The following is a 16,760-nucleotide window of genomic DNA, read 5'->3' as shown; positions in this document are numbered from 1 at the left end:
CTTTTCATCTTTAGAGTGGGCGCCCATCTTACGGCAGTACATCTTGAGATGGTTTTTGGGACAAGTCGTCCCTTTATACTTGTCGAAGTCCGGCACTTTGAACTTCGGGGGAATAACAACATCGGGTACTAAGCAAAGATCCGTCATGTCTTCGAACGGATAATCCCCAAATCCTTCCACGGCCCTCAACCTTTCCTCAAGGAGATCGAGCTTCCTCCTTTCTTCAGTTGCTGGAGGCGGCCCTTCCGTGGACAAAACTATTGGTGGTGCTGCGATGTTGGGTTGAGGCAGCGTGCCTGGTGCCGGCCCTTCGGGGATCGGGGGATAGAACTCGACATCCCTTCGAGCATAATCTTGAGGGTCTTTGTGGACTTCGTCGGGCTGCTGAGGAGGCTCTCTTTCATGGACGGGAAAAGCAATGTGGCCCGCATCTTCTTGCAAGACGGGTGGTGAATAGTTGGGCGGCAATCCATAAGGGTAAGCCGCTCGGTTGTATCCCAGGTGAGGGCTGCCATCGTGCCCCAGTGTGTCCCTTCCCCGTCTTACTATGTTTGAGGGAGGATGGTGCGTAGTTGCCAAGAGAGTCGAGTCTGCTTCGGCAGCCGAACTGACAGCGGCGGCGGTGGCCGCGTTCTTCTCTATGAGCTGCTTCATACTTAACATGGCCTCCATCATGGAGGCCATTTGTTCTTTCAGAGCCGACATGTCGGCTTTCATCTGTTCCTGCGTCTCCTCTTGATCACCCATCGTTCTAGATTTGGATCTGGTGCGATAGGGATCCCTTGCGGCGCGTTTAGTTATGGTGTTTTTCCCTAAAAAACCAAACATGAGGAGTGGGTAAAGAAAGAAAATGCATGCTAGAGATGAAATGTAGGAGTGATTTGATTTGCACAAGCTTTTTTGGAGTAGAAACATGGGACCAACTCATTTTATTTCAAAAAGGAAGTCGTATCTAGTCAAGGTCTGAGAGACCATACAAGTTTCCTAACGATTTCTAATTATGTGGGCCATTAAGTCTATCATATGCTGACAATAGCCGAGAAGCCCATGAATCTCTTCGGGGGTGGAGTAGGTGTCTGTCATCGCCTTGGCCTTGGCTAACAAGCGGGGAAGTTCTTGACTCCCGTTCAAGGTAAGAGCAAACCGGTCCATCCACATGGTTGCCTCTTGGTGTAAAGAGTCGATCACCCTTCCTCTAGCCTCTTTTTCCGCGTATACTTGAGCATACTCGTCCGCGATTCTATGCTCGTGGGCCGTGGCTAGACCTAACTCTTCTTGGTACTTAGCGATGATAGCTAGCATGTTGGTCTCCGTCTTGCATAAGCGCTGAGACAAACTTCTTTTGGACCTCGAACAAGCAACTAACTCCTCCTTCAGAACCATGTTATGTGCTCGCGACTGGTCCCTTTCTTCCCTTCGCAACTTGAGTTCACTATTGCTACCCCACAGAGCTCCGCAAAATTTGTTCCGACCATACTCTTCTTTGCGAGCCCTCTTGGTCTCTTGTTCAAGGGCTCTTGCGGTAATTGCATTCTCCTCCCGTAACCCGGCACACTCCTTCCGAATGTGTGTTACGGCCAACTTGAACTTCTCCTTGGCAAATTTCGCCTTTCCTAACTCGCTTTTGAGAGCTTGGACTTCTTCGTCCTCTTCCGGTGCTTCAAAACTCTCTTCGCTGACGACTTTTAACTTGGCGAGCCAATCTAAACCTCGTATATGAACTTTCAGCCATTCGTGGTACCCACCAATGATGCCATTACGAATGCCTCTAAGTTCTTGATCTTTCCTTAACGGGGTTTCCCATGCCTTATGGATTCTTTGTATAGTCTTGGAATTTTGTGCGCCGAAATCCCTCACAAGGAAAGGAGACATGCTTTCTTCCGTCGGTGCTCCCCTCATGGGGTACCCTAGTTGTCTTATAGCGAGCGCGGGATTGTAATTAATACAACCCCTCGTTCCTACCAGCGGAATGTTTGGGCATCTTCCACATGAGAAAAGGACTCCTTCTTTTCCTTCCTTCCATCGGGGGAACCAACTGATTGTTCTACCTCCTATCCCGGCCAAGAGCTGGTCCCAATCTATTCTCCTCTTTTCAGTACACGAGCGATGGCTCAGGAGCGGACATGGATGTCTTGTGTCTTGTTGGAACAAGTGCGAAACCAACCAAACACAGAGGGCGGGTAAGCAACAGATGATCCGTGCGCTACTCTTTTCGCACCTTCGGTCAAATGTGTCAAATAGATCTGCTAAGACAGCTACCACCGGACTTTCCTTGCTATGGTGGTAGGCGAGGAAAGCGTCGATTGCTGCTAGGTCCACCAAACCATCCACGTTTGGAAAGAGGACGACCCCAAAAATTAGCAAAGCTAACACATCCATAAACGGGACCCAATCTCCTTGATTGGCCATACCCCTCGCTTTGTCTTCTAGGTACCTCTGTGGTAGGCCCACCATGCCGTTCCGAGTCTGTTTTATGCGGTCCAAACCTCTTGCTGAATCCTTGACCACAGCTGCGATTCTGCTCAACGAGGGGAGACACCCAGACGAAAGATATGGTTTTCTTCCCCCGAGAGGGCATCCTAGAATTTCCTCAAATTCTTCAATGGTTGGTACTAATTGGAAGTCTCCGAATGTGAAGCACCTCAAAGGCTGGTCGTAGTATTGGGTAAGTGATGCAATGGCTTCTATGGACACCTCTGCTATGGTCAACTCTAAGATCTTTCCGTAAGTCTTGCGGAAGGCTTGCATTTGGAGAGGTTCCATCAACCGCCCTAATTCCTTGATGCTGGTGGTATCTAGGCTTTTGACCTTGACTTGGTAGAACCTCTTGCCGGTTTGATTTGTTCCCATGCTTACTAAAGTGAGACAAAAGCTGGTGCAAATCAAAACTCCGATATCTCATGGGTGGGATGGATGAATGCATGATGGAATGCATATGACACAGATGCAATCTAGGAATGCGGGGGTCCGGGGGATTTGTCCCCTTCTTAGATACGACGTCTAGGGGTAGCAAAATGCCCCAACGCACGTTTTTAAGAAGGCGACACGGACCCTCCGTTGGTTTGTTTACAGAAGGGATCAAGACAAAACCCATATGCAATGCCTATGCAAAAGACACAATGCGGGAATGTACACAGTATGACAATATTTACCGAACATAAGCAAAAGGGTATATGATACTTATGCATGGCAGTGTGAAAAAATGGCACGCAGCGTGTTTGCTCCGTGCCCCTATTTAAGGGACCTATAAGGGAGAGAACTAACTAGGCTTTTAGCAATAATCCCCAAGGTAGTTATATCTCTCTTGATGGTTTCTAGAGGTATCATCCCCTTCGAAGAACATATTGCAGCAGTAGGGACTACTAGCAACAATAAGTTTTCAAAGAGAAAAGCTCTAGATGAGGGTTCACTGTAGTCAAGCAAGTCGGAGACCTAGCATGATCACAGATTCACCTCCACTCCTTATGCTCCCATGAACCCGGGTATAGGGCCCTTTTTTCACTCACAGTGTGTGCAAATAGTGTTGGTGTTTGTGTGGATCAAATGAATAAATATTTACTTCATGCATACATTTTAAAACGCACTAAAAGCAACAAAGAGTTTATATACACAAGAACATAATGAAAGGAAACCAACAAAGGGGTAAGTCACGGTAAAACATTGCACAAAATTAAATGGCCTAACTCTCTAAAAACATTCCCCAGTGGAGTCGCCAACTGTCGCAACCTACCCTTCGGCGGGAGGGCGACGCGTGACTCGCGGGATGCGTGTTCCACGAAAGGAATACGCGCGGAGTCGCCACCAATGTTTATTTGAGGAAAACGTCGGAAAAACCGGAAAAGACGCGATCTACAAACTTTTAAGTGAAAGGTTCGGGAGTTGTATTTACGCGCGGGGAAGGTATTAGCACCCCACACGTCCGTCACAAGGGACGACAGCCTTTAATCGAATGTGCAAACATGACTTTGATTTTTACGTTCCCTTTTATGTCCTTATATCCTTTATACCCTTTTTATATTTTTTCTCTTTTTGTGGTCGACAAGGGTGTTTCCCTTTGCTCCTACGTATTCCTCAATTTGGGATGAGAAAATCAGACCTACGTAGTTCTTTCTTATCAAGTGATTCTTTTTTACTTAAGTGGTGATCATTTTAAGGCGTTGGACCTTTAAAAATGATCCATTTTACTTAGTGAGAAATTGAAATGACAAACTTCAAAAGCCTATTTTTATGGACGAGCTTGACTAGGCGAATTGATTTTAGCCTTAGTTTCACTTTAGTTATTAATCAATTCGATTAAGAATGAGAAATCCCAAAGAGAAAACGTCCGATTGATTTTCCGCTTTATTTTACTAAAAGATGTTTTTTTTTATTATTATATTATTTTTTACCTCTTTTTTGATTTCCAACGTGGTTACGGCACGACCGAACGGTCGGAATTCATTTTAACCGAAGTTAACGGATAATACAATTCAAACGTTCGGTGGAAATTTATTTTATTTTTAAGTTAAGCGAGAAATGACTTAAGTAAAATGGCTTAAGCACGTCAAGAGGGGGTATAAAAAGTAAACAAAACGAGAATAAAAATGCACGAAACACAATGTGGACCACTACGGGTACATAGAATGAATCGAAAAGCTTGGTTCGAGGTACTTACCCGTTGAAGATCGAAGAACGATGAAGAACGAATGAAGAACGTCGAAGAACGGTTGAAACCTTTGCGAAATTCCTCACGGAAAACGTTACGGAAACGTTTCGGAAGCGCCTCGGCTTAGATTTTCTTCACGAAAACAATTTTTCCAAGCAAATTCGAAAGAGAGAGAAGTGCCTAAGGGGCTGAACCCTTTTCTTCTTCACTTCCTCCCATATTTATAGCAAAATAGGGGAGGTGGTTGCCGCCCAGCTCGCCCAGGCGAGCCAGGTTGCTTCCTCCAGAAGCAACAACCTTCTGGAGGAATATTCTGGAGGGCCCAAGTGGGCCTGGGTGCTATTTGCACCCCCATTTTTACTAAGTACACCCCCCTCTGCTTTTTTTTGGTGATTCTTTTTTCGTAAAGTTACGGAAACTTACGAATTTCGTAACGATACTTGTTTTCTTTCCGTAATGTTACGGAACCTTGCGGATTACATAATCATCCCCTTTTTGACTTACGGAATGTTACGGAACCTCACTTAATTATGCAACGATGCTTCCATTTGATTTCCGGTGTGTCACGGAAACTTACGGATTGTGCATCAATATTTTTTTGGTTTTTCGGCATGTCCTGGAATTTCACAAATTGCCTAATGATGGATGCCAAGCACCTCAAAAGGACCAAAGAAAGGTCGCATGTCATCAAGCAAAGGTCCCCGGACGAAATTAGGGTGTGACACCTCCTCCCCCTATTTATAGGGTAAAGAGGGAGAAGCTTGCCACCCAGCTCGCCCAGGCGAGCTAGGTTGCTTCCTCTAGAAGGCACCGCCTTCTGGAGGAACTTCCTGGAAGGCCCAAGTGGGCTTGGTTTCTATTTGCACCCCCTATTTACTAAATACACCCCATGCCTTTTTTTGTTGATTCTTTTTCTGTAATGTTACGAAACTTTACGAATTCCGTAACGATACTTGTTTTCCTTCCATAATGTTATGGAACCTTACGGATTACGTAATCATCCCTTTTTTGGCTTTCGGAATGTTATGGAACCTCACGGATTGTGTAACAATGCTTCCTTTTGATTTCCGGCATGTTATGGAACTTCACGGATCGTGCAACAATGCTCTCTTTTGACTTCTGGCATGTTATGGAACTTCACGTATCGTGCAACAATGGGTGCCAAGTACCTCGAAACAGTCAAGCAAAGGTTGCATGCCATCAAACAATGGTCCCCGGATGAAATTAGGGTATGACATATATATATATATATATATATATATATATATATATATATATATATATATATCCATTTTCATAACTACCCTTGTTCTATATCACTAATTACCATGAAAATTCCAGATTTGTGACATAGCTCAGGATGCACTGATTTTTGTAATTAGATGGATGTCTTCATTCCATAATATAAATATAGGGAGTTTTACATTGCTGGAGAGAGCTATGCAAGTACTTGCACTAGCTAGTAACAACACTAGAAACTTCTAATTAATTTTTGTAAAATTTAAGCTGACGTTTTGATAACAAGGGTGAGAACACAGCAGAAGTAATGACAGACACAGGGGAGAACACACTAAGCAAGAAGGCAACAGCAATAGGGGTGCAATTAGAAAGCAGGACCAAAAGAGCAATTACAAGGCCCACATACCTTAAAGATTTCGTGTGATGCAAGATGGGGCACCAAATCGGATAGAATGATGCTGGTAGTATAGCAGGGAGACAAGCACAACAAATTCCTGATATTGTCTGTGCACAAAAGGACAAATTTTGTTAGTGAGAAAATCAGTATAAATAATACTATGTAATAATTCAGCATCATCAATGAAATAAATATCAGCTTTTCTGTCTACTTATTGGTGGAGCCATTCTATGATATTTGATCAGTCATACAAATCTATCCTCAAATATTGCAATTTCATAGTAGAAGAAACATCTAAAAAATGTGATCATGTCTATCGTTATGCGGTTAACTATGAATTTGGAAATATAGACCAGTACAACATCTATAGTCGTACGTGCACAACATCACAAAACAATACTATGAGGCACATGCGATTCTAATTAATTTTTGTAAAATTTAAGCTGACGTTTTGATAACAAGGGTGAGAACACAATAGAAGCAATGACAGACACAGGGGAGAACACACTAAGCAAGAAGGCAACAACAATAGGGGTGCAATTAGAAAGCAGGACCAAAAGAGCAATTACAAGGCCCACATACCTTAGATTTCGTGTGATGCAAGATGGGGCACCAAATCGGATAGAATGATGCTGGTAGTATAGCAGGGAGACAAGCACAACAAATTCCTGATATTGTCTGTGCACAAAAGGACAAATTTTTTTAGTGAGAAAATCAGTATAAATAATACTATGTAATAATTCAGCATCATCAATGAAATAAATATCAGTTTTTCTCTCTACTTATTGGTGGAGCCATTCTATGATATTTGATCAGTCATACAAATCTATCCTCAAATATTGCAATTTCATAGTTGAAGAAACATCTAAAAAATGTGATCATGTCTATAGTTATGCGGTTAACTATGAATTTGGAAATATAGACCAGTACAACATCTATACTCGTATGTGCACAACATCACAAAACAATACTGTGAGGCACATGCGATTCAAGAATCTTCATATGATTTCTGGGTATGATCCATGTACTGAAAATTATGCAGAGAAATACTATAACCTTCCAGAAGTGCAGATAGCAATGCATGCAAATGTTACCAACATTCCTTACAAATGGAATGCTTGCAGGTTTGGTTTTTCACTTGCTATACTGCTTAGAAAAGATGAACAAAAACACTGTGCTTTAATTTACAACTTACAATCAAAATCCAGATCTTCTAAATTCTATGAAATGACAAGTTTTAACACATGGCTTGACACAAGGTCCATGGAGAGTACTAATCACCATCATGATCAGCACTCATAAGAGGGAGACATGACTTCATTCTCTCAAGAAGGCATTGAAATGGCAGTAAGGACAACTTATAACTTTTCAGATTTTTGTTATGAAAGTGAAGTGAGTCAAGGATCATGGGATGATACTACTACAAAAAGGGCCTTGACTGTTGCTGTTGTTTGTATGTTAGATGTTTTCTAAAAATGTTTCAAATCATAAGTAGACTGGTTCTCGTTCTTAAAACATGCCCAAAAAGCATAGGCATACTAAAAAATCGAGTAGGAAATGAACAGATGTCAACCATGTCACCTGTGTTCCATTCAAGGAGGAAGCTTTGATCAAATTCCAGTAGAGAAAAATAACCACTATTGCTGATTGTTAATAAACCAATAATTTACCATCAAAATGTTCTTGTTCACTCGAGTTGTTTCCGTGTGTAATAACACTCTAGTTTTGCTATAAAGGGTTGAGGGATATGGATGGTGCCTATTACTATTACATTGACATCTTCATATATTTTATTGTTATTTTCAACAAGTTGTCACTTCATTTTAGTCTTTGAGGTAGATTGATGTTAAGATTGGTTTTGTTGCAATGCTTCAGGTTCAGGAAGCTAAGAACAAGCTTGATGTTCCTAAAAATGCAAAGGAAAAAGTTTGTGATGTAAATTATCTTTTTCCTTTAAATACAATTACAATGCTTGCTTAGTTAAAACTAACTGTCAATATCAATGCAGTATTAACTTAATTCTTAATCAGGAAACCAAGGGGCATAAATTGGATATTACTGGTGACAAAGATGTCCAAATTCTGGATGATACAAAGTCAAGCAGAAGAAGTGGTACTTCTACTATGGACGATGAAGCAATAAGATTATCTGGTCCAAATAGGAGACCACATTTTGAAATAACTAAGAACTCCAAAAGAGGAAATGTGAAAGCCAATATGGAAACTGACAATTTAGACTCTGTTCAGGAATCAAAATTAGAAACACAGTTGAATACTGTACCAAGGAAGAGGGGTCGTAAGCCTAATTCTTTAATGAATGCTGAGGAAGCCTATGATCACTCATGGATTTCTCAAGAAACAAAACCTGGGAAATCAGCCAATCCAGAAAGGCTCGCAATTGCAGCTCTCCTTATCCATCTTTTGAAAAACATACTTCTAGAAAGGATAAGTTGCATAGAATGCCTAAAACTGTTAGTGAAACTGTAGTTTGTATGCAGAAAAGTGGGAACATAGCAAAAGCTGTCCAATCCAGAAGGACTCAAAATATTGGCACTGATTTTCTAGCTAATGATACAAGCAAAGTTCATGGAGCTTTAGCTTCTAAACCTAAAGCTGATGAGAATACAAATGCTACTTTTGTAAATAATAACTATCCTAATGCAGGTGCTATCTCAAGTAAGTTTTAATTTAATAAGTTTTCATTTCATGGAAACAAAATTAATAACTATCCTGGTGGAGGTGGTATCCAAAAAAAAATATTATGCTTATTAACAAGTTTTAATTTTTAATACATGGAAACAAAATTTGTTATTCAATGTGTTACATATGTTACCATTTGTAGGTGCTATCTCAAGTAAAACCAGATTAGAAAAACAAGTTCATAAATGAATTATAGAAAAATAAGAACATTGTAGCAGAAATTGAACTTGGAAAAGCTCCATTAACTCAAAAACCAAAATGCAGAAAAGGAAGAAATTGGCACTGACCCGTTTGCAGCCCAGTAGTTGTTTTTCAGCAACAACTAACTTGTCACCTGCGTCTTCCCTACAAGTAACATCAGGGAACATCAGACCAACATTACAAACAAACATCAGCAGTAAAAGAACTTCCCTCACACTTAGTTATTTTTAATGCCATTCTTAAAGTTTTCCCATATATTTATAATTTTGACGGCAATTATATGATTGTTTTGTTTTCTATATTTTTATCTTTATCTTAAAACTCAAATGTTGGATGTTACTGGGTATTTTTCCCAAACCTACAGCCAAAGAAAGTAACTATGGAATTGTTAAAAGTGTGAACTTTATATAAATTACTGAAATTAGTGTATAGAATAACCACGAACGTTATTGACTGGGTTTGTTCGAAGCTTAACCTAATAAAAGCATAAAAGATGGTTAACCTAACTAACTACAACCCTCACTAACCTTATTTCGGAAAAAATGATCTTTGAGTCGTGAAGTTCGAGCCGCTTCAAGTCAATATACTTCCTCACTCTCTCTTCGGGTCCGAGTCACGAGCTTCGAGCCGTGAAAGAAGATGAAAACATTGCTGGGAACTTCAAGTGGGGTTGGTGTTAAAAGAAGGACGTGAAGCGGCTAGGTTCGAGTTGGATTGGTCAAGCTAGGTGCAAAGGAAGAACAACGAAGAACAAGGCTAGGGTTCGAGTCGGGTTAGCAGTCAAGGTGCAAAGGAAGAAGGAAGAAAGGCTACCTAGGAGTGAACTTTGAAATGTCAAAAAGTAACGAGACTAAACCCCTTCAGCTATTTTTTTTAATTTACGACGGTTATTTAATAAAAACCTACGTAAATTTCATTATACAAAACATTCTAAGGCAGTTTTCAATAATCGCCTTAGAATGTGCGTCGTGAATTGCAATTTTCACCATGATAATTACAAAATTGCCACTGAACCACTTTCTAAGGCGGTTCCAGTTATAATCGGCGTAAAAACGGTGTCGTAAAAGGCCATTTTTTTTAGTAATTTTTATTTTATTTTATTGATTTTCCCGCTTTAAAATCCACATTATAACTATCATCTTTCTTGTTATAAGTTTGGTGAATATGTTTGTCAGACCCAAATTCTGTTCGCACCCCACAAAAAAAATAAAAAGAGAGAATAAAATAAAAAAAAGAGGAAAAAAAAAGAAAGGAAGAAAAAAAGGCCCCAAAGGGATCTAATGGGTTCTCTCTGAGAGCCAATTAGGTCAAGTATAAATAATTGCGCATAAAAAGAAAAGGGAGATTGTGCATTAATTACACACAGTAAAGAGATAGCAACACAAATCTCGAGCAAGAGAAACAGACCAACGAAGGAGCAATGTGGCGTCCCTAAATAATGACAGGTTTAATAGTAATAAATTAAATAGCAGAAACCATGGGATTTTTTTTTCTTTTCTCTCTCTCTCTCTTTTTTCGCACTGTTATTCATTTCACGGTAATTAAATTCAGAAGGAAAATTATCACTATAGAGTCCTGAATGGCCAGTTCACAACTCTATTCGGATTCATTTCTTTCTGATCACTCATAACTTCCAAACTATTTTTCTCTTTCAAAAATATACCAACCATCATTTTAGGTCGTCACATGAGAAATAATAAGGTGTGGTCAGTAAACTCTTTTCAATTAAAATTTGTTAACATTTCTTTTTCAAATAACAAGATAAAACATAATTGTTTCCATCATCAAAACTGTTCAAAATATGGGAGTTTGCAAAATAGTACAGTGACATCCAGAGCAAAGGTAACAACTGTGGTGGCTTCAGCCACAATATATACAATCATCAAAATTTCTATACAATAGGTCTACCCACCCAAAAATCGAAAGAGTAAACCTAGCACTCTGAACTAGATACACCCACCCACAAAAAGTATGTACGCCTAGTCTAAGGAGCTGTCTGCTACGATGAAGAGTCGTCACTAATCGCTGTCCCTCCAGGGCCACTCTCCTTTGTAGAGTCTGCCTCAGATGCTGACACAATATCCTCTAGAGAATCAACATCAGGGAGTGGGTCTTCATCATCCTCAGGTAAGTCAAGGGCGTCCATAGTAGGTTCAGGAGGTAACTCCTCTGGGTACTCTTCAAGATCCTCTTTAGATGATGACACCTCTATCACTTGAACCGGCTCAACTAGTCGATATGGGGTAGGTGTAGGTAGTATCCACTCCACAGGCTGCTGAAGTGTGCGTGCGGGTTGCTCCGGATGTACTAGTGAAGTAGCAGTGAGTCGAATTGTGCCACGGAATCAGCACCTCTCATTGCCTTCGAGGGTCTCCCAAACACCCTCTGGGCACTCCATTACAACGCGATCATGGATCAACTGCGCTGCCATCGCGATCTACAAGACATAAAAGAAAGAGGGTAGACTCTTTCACAAGAAATCAAACTACACAGGTAACCATACAATGCGTCCCATAACGGCTACGCATAGTCAAAATGTCCTTTTCAAGGGATTTCCTCTCTGGTAATTGATTACCAAAGTATGTAATCGATTATCAGTGCCCAAAAATGAATTACACAGCCTTTGCACATTGGAATCTAAAAGTTACACTGTGTAATCGATTACCCATAAATGGTAATCGATAGTAGCAGGTAGCACTATGTAATCGATTACACACAACTGGTAATCGATTACCAGTGCCCTATCATACTGTGTAATCGATTACACACAATTGGTAATCGATTACCAGAAGCTACTTAACATCCTGTCTCCATTTTTAAACCCTGTAATTGATTATCCACGAATGGTAATCAATTACCAGAGGGTAATTTTCAGATAACACCCAAGATAATTAGCTGGCCAGCCGCCACACAAGCCTTCTTGCTTCGTGGACTTTGTTCTTTTATTGGTTGACTGCCAGGAGCTCGCCTGTTTAGGTACGTCACAGGTTCTCACTGGCTGACTATGCCCGGGTTGGGTCGGGATTAGCCAAGTTTGGTTTTGGGCAATAGCACCCCACCTGACGTCCCCAAGGTCTCCTGACCCCCGCGACATATCTCCAGGTACCACTTTGTGGTCAACAAACAAAAGTAGGAAGCAGACTCTTCCATGCTTTCTCACATCAAGCTTATTGGATTATGGGGCACCCGTCATATGTGGTACTAGGTGGCGATCGGGTGATGGCACAAATCAACTCTCCTATTTCCACAAGTCAGGCATAAGCACACCATCCCCAATTGCCCACCTTTAAATTGAGCTCACGCACTCCTACGTAGCCCTTATCCTCGTTCCTCTCAGCACCGGGTCCCCATCATCCCCTCCAAGCTTTCACAATATCCAAAAAATTCAATTTCATTTGTCATGAAACTACCTTAAACCAAGAAAAACAGAGTGGAGGCAGAAAACTCTGCACAAAACTCATTCAAATTCCACAGTTTTTCCTACTCACATACCCCAGTAACATTCTCTTCATTCCGATTCGTTAACCATTGGATCGCCTTGAAAATTTAGCTGAGGGTTCCTATTACAGAAATCTAAGTTTTGACCGTTGGGATCTGCTAGAAAATATATAGAACATGAGATGTACTACCTTTCCCGTGACTAGCACTGCACAACCATATTTCCGCATAATAGGCCAAAATTGCTGCACAATTTGACAGCTTTTGCTGCATAATTTGGCAGATTTCGAATTCTAGCTTGCTTGTATCCAATTCCACTCAAATTGGATCCTACAAGTCCTAAACCATGTATAAATCATGTTCAAACCAAAAACAAACTTCAAACCAAGGTAAAGCAAAATATAGGTATCCAAAACCCACCAATTTAGTGCATTTCTCAAGGTTTGAAAGGTGAAAATGAAAATTGGGTAAGTTTGGGGTAAACTCTCATCTTCATCAAGTCTATAATATTGATTTAGACTTGCTCAAACTGGTTTTAAGGTGAAATCTCCACCTATTCAAAATTTGACCTCTCAACACCCAATTTACCCTAGAAATGGCTCTTTTCTTTCACATTTGTCACTCATTTTTCTCATTTTCTCTGCCCAAGCTTTCCTACAAGTCCTAATTGGCATTCTAAACTAGAATCAACTCACTTTAGACTCCAATTTCCACTAACCCCAAATTTGGCTTTTCTAACCCTCAAAATCTCACACTTTTCCACTTCCAACACTACCATTCTCACATTTAACTCTAAGTTAACTCTCCCCATACTCTCTACCAGTTTTCTATCAACCTTTTGAGCATACATAAATCACAAAGCATCATTATTAAACCCTAAATCAACATGGGTAATTTTACTTACATCAAACATGTCAAGTTTAGCATGATTTCAACAAATTCCTTCACAAACAACTACCCTAAGGCAACAACCTAGTAGAATTACCCATTATAGCTCCCAAAAACCCAATAGCCACATATTTCAAGTGAGAAGAAGTCCACCCTTACCTGAAATTTAAAGCCCACGAAGTAGAGGTAAGCTCAAAGCTCCGAAAATAGCTTTTCCTTGTTATTTGGGGTAGAAATGAAGAGGAATTTGGAGCTTCAAGGGAGGCAACAATGCTGGAGAAGAAGAGAGAAGAAAAGCAATGTGGAGGGAGGAAAGAAGCTGTTGGAAGTTTCTGAAAAAAAAGAGAGAGGATTTGGCTTTTTATAAAAGGGGTTTTTTTTCTTTTCAAAAAGCAATTGCCACATGTCCTATTTTAAGTGGAGCAAAAGGGCCCACCTTTTTCCTTTGATTTGACCTCATACTCAGCCACAAAGGAGAAAAAATTGGACTTTTTTGGATTTTGAAATCCTGCCTCGGTTTACGTGCCGCCTCTCTAGCTCCAGTTCCTCGCATTTCTCTGCACCCGTCGGGGCCCGTTTTCGAAAGTAGGCAATATATATATCAAAACGCTCAGAATGAGACCCCGAGCGTGGTTCAGAGGTTGATTTTGTTAAATTTTAAATTGCACGTAAAACGATAATTTTTAGACTAATTACTTGAGAATTAATCTATAATTGTCCAGTTATGGATTACTCTTCGTTAATTAGTCTAACCCGCGTATTTCTCCACCAATGTACATACTTATACCAAGAATATATATATATATATATATATATATATATATATATATATATATATATATATATAATTATTTAAATGTAACACTTACAAAATTTCGGGTAGAAATTATAGGATGTCACAAGCAACATTTGGCAGTATCGTTAGAGAAGGGAGAAGGGTCTCCAGGTAACCCCCTCATTCCCTCACCCTCTCACGTTTCCCTTCCCTATCCCCCTCTTCTCTTCCCCATTCCTTCTTCTCTCTTTCTTTCTTTTTGTGATATGCATCTTCGTTTCATTTTATCGCGTCGGTGGGTTGCTTGGTCGCCGACGAGGTTCATATGGGTTGAATGGTTGTCCTGTTTGTTATTGCATTTCATTGTTAGTTTTTCGCGCAATCTGTCATCACCTTCATTTCTTCTTTTTTTTTCATTTGCACTGTCATGCCTTCATCGCGTTGTCAGGCCCTGCACCAGTGGCGTCATGGAGGCGTACCACCCTTCATAGCGGCCTCCTTTCCTGTGCCATTTTGGGGTTAGCCAATTAGGATTTTTCCAACCCTGTTGCTTAATTGCGGGTTGGGCCGGGTTGCCCTTACTTGGTTCCAACCCTAGCCCAACAATAATAAAAAAAATGAAAAAAAAGAAAAAACAAATATTAGCAGGCTTGTTTTGTTGAGCCTGAAATAAAATATGCATTGTTATTTATATTTCCCTTTTAACACATACACCTCCTTTCCTTTTGGGCCTAGCTTGTTTTTGTTAAGTTTGAAATAAATTACAAATCACTATTTACACCTTCTTTTTTATACATACACCCTCTTTCGTTTTGAACCTAGCCCATTTTTGTGAAGTCTGGAATAAGATGAATAGTGTTAGCTATACCCCCTTGCTCCATGTATGGACCCTTGCCACCTAGGCTGATGACCAGACCCGTCATGTCAGCACTCTGTCAGTGTTGACTAAGTCTAAGTCAATCCTTTGACTTAAAAAAAAGAATAATAAAAATATAGTAAAAATAAGTATAAATATTATTGGACAACTCTTTATGTTATTTTCTCTCTCTCTATTATTTATTTTATTCTTTAATTTGATTAGTTAGTTTAATTAATAATGTGTTATAAATATTCCATTTTTTATTTTATTTTTCCCCACATTTCAACCACGCACCCTTAATTACTAAGTGTACTCCCTACTTATATTCTCATTTTCGATTCCCATATGATTTATTTGATCATGTAACGCTATGTCAATTATTCATTTATTCCTTACAGTTTTGCATTAGTAATCTTTAGCACGCGTTTATGTTCCATGCACTCTATGCTGGATCTCCGACTTGCTTGGTGGTGTTTCATTAATGTGCGGGTAAATTTTATGAATGCCATGCTGGGTCTCTGACTTGCTCGACTTCACAAAGTTTACCGCAAACTCAAAATCTTTTCTAAAAAGGTAAAAATAATCAAATAAATAATCACTCGATTATCCTTTTTTCATGTTCCGTGCACTCCATGTTGGGTCTTCGACTTACTTGACTTCACAAAGTTTACCGCAAACCCAAAATCTTTTCTAAAAAGGTAAAATTACTCAAATAAATGATCAATCAATTCTCATTTTTCTAAATAAAAATTACACATTACTCGAGATCGCTTCAAGGTCCAATGCCTTAAGTGATTTTCTCCACTATTTTCTTAAAATTCAAAGTCGTTTCAAGGTCCAACACCTTAATGACTCTTTTTTCACGCAATTAAAACAAATCTTTCAAAAAATAAAATCAATCCAACAAACAAACTCTTTTTTCTACAAAGAACAACGTAAATCTAATTTTCTTATTACACTTGGGGATATGTAGGAGCAAGGGCAAATGCCCTGGTAGACCTAAAAGAACATAAAATTCTTATTTTTTCAAAAAAGACTGTTTATTTTCTCTCTAAATAAACAAAAATATAACAAACATAGTTCATGTTCTCAAGGGAAGATACTAATTAAAAAGTGATCGAGGCTGTACCCGAATCAAATAAACATTAAAAATGCAGTATCTAGGAAGTGATCCTAGGTCGTCTCCTAACGAGCAATGATACACCAAATGTTCATGACAAATAGTAGGAAAATAGTAACAGATTAGGGGCGGGGGTTGTTTGCTTTTGTAAATTAAACATCGACTAAAATTGAATTAGCAAATATCAGAATTAAAATACGTTGCTTCCCCTTGATTCACAAGCAAGTCTTTTATCTTAGGTTGCGAGAATTTATCCTTTATCATTTTAACCACTTAATCCAACCCTAAATCAATTCCTAGAAGTAGTCTTGTTCTTGAACTCTTTTTTGTTTTCTAAGATTCCTACATGATGCCTATGATGAAGTTGAGTTGTGGTGCTGAGTTGTGGCTGGATTTGTGAATCAAATAAGTCTTAAGCTCTCTTGAATTGTGTTATTCAAGATAATTTAGCATAAGCAAACACAAATTGTAACTATCCAAGCCTTAAGCAACATAAACA

At 39.6% G+C, this 16,760-nt stretch overlaps 1 protein-coding gene across 1 annotated transcript in view; it reads left to right on the top strand.

The window, feature by feature from the left end:
* Window positions 1–9,169, top strand: part of LOC121174638 (uncharacterized) — an 88,432-nt gene extending 79,263 nt beyond the window's left edge. Inside the window, exons 5-8 of the mRNA XM_041014313.1 lie at window positions 8,157–8,207; window positions 8,312–8,674; window positions 8,779–8,956; window positions 9,123–9,169. Coding sequence (XP_040870247.1) covers window positions 8,157–8,207; window positions 8,312–8,674; window positions 8,779–8,956; window positions 9,123–9,169 — 639 coding nt within the window. The remainder of the gene's footprint in view (window positions 1–8,156; window positions 8,208–8,311; window positions 8,675–8,778; window positions 8,957–9,122) is intronic.
* Window positions 9,170–16,760: the final 7,591 nt, after the last annotated feature.

This window comes from Glycine max, chromosome 1 (genome assembly GCF_000004515.6).
Source record: "Glycine max cultivar Williams 82 chromosome 1, Glycine_max_v4.0, whole genome shotgun sequence".
NCBI lineage: Eukaryota > Viridiplantae > Streptophyta > Magnoliopsida > Fabales > Fabaceae > Glycine > Glycine max.
Note: the sequence above shows the minus strand (reverse complement) of the source record. Positions and strands in the feature narration are given on the sequence as shown.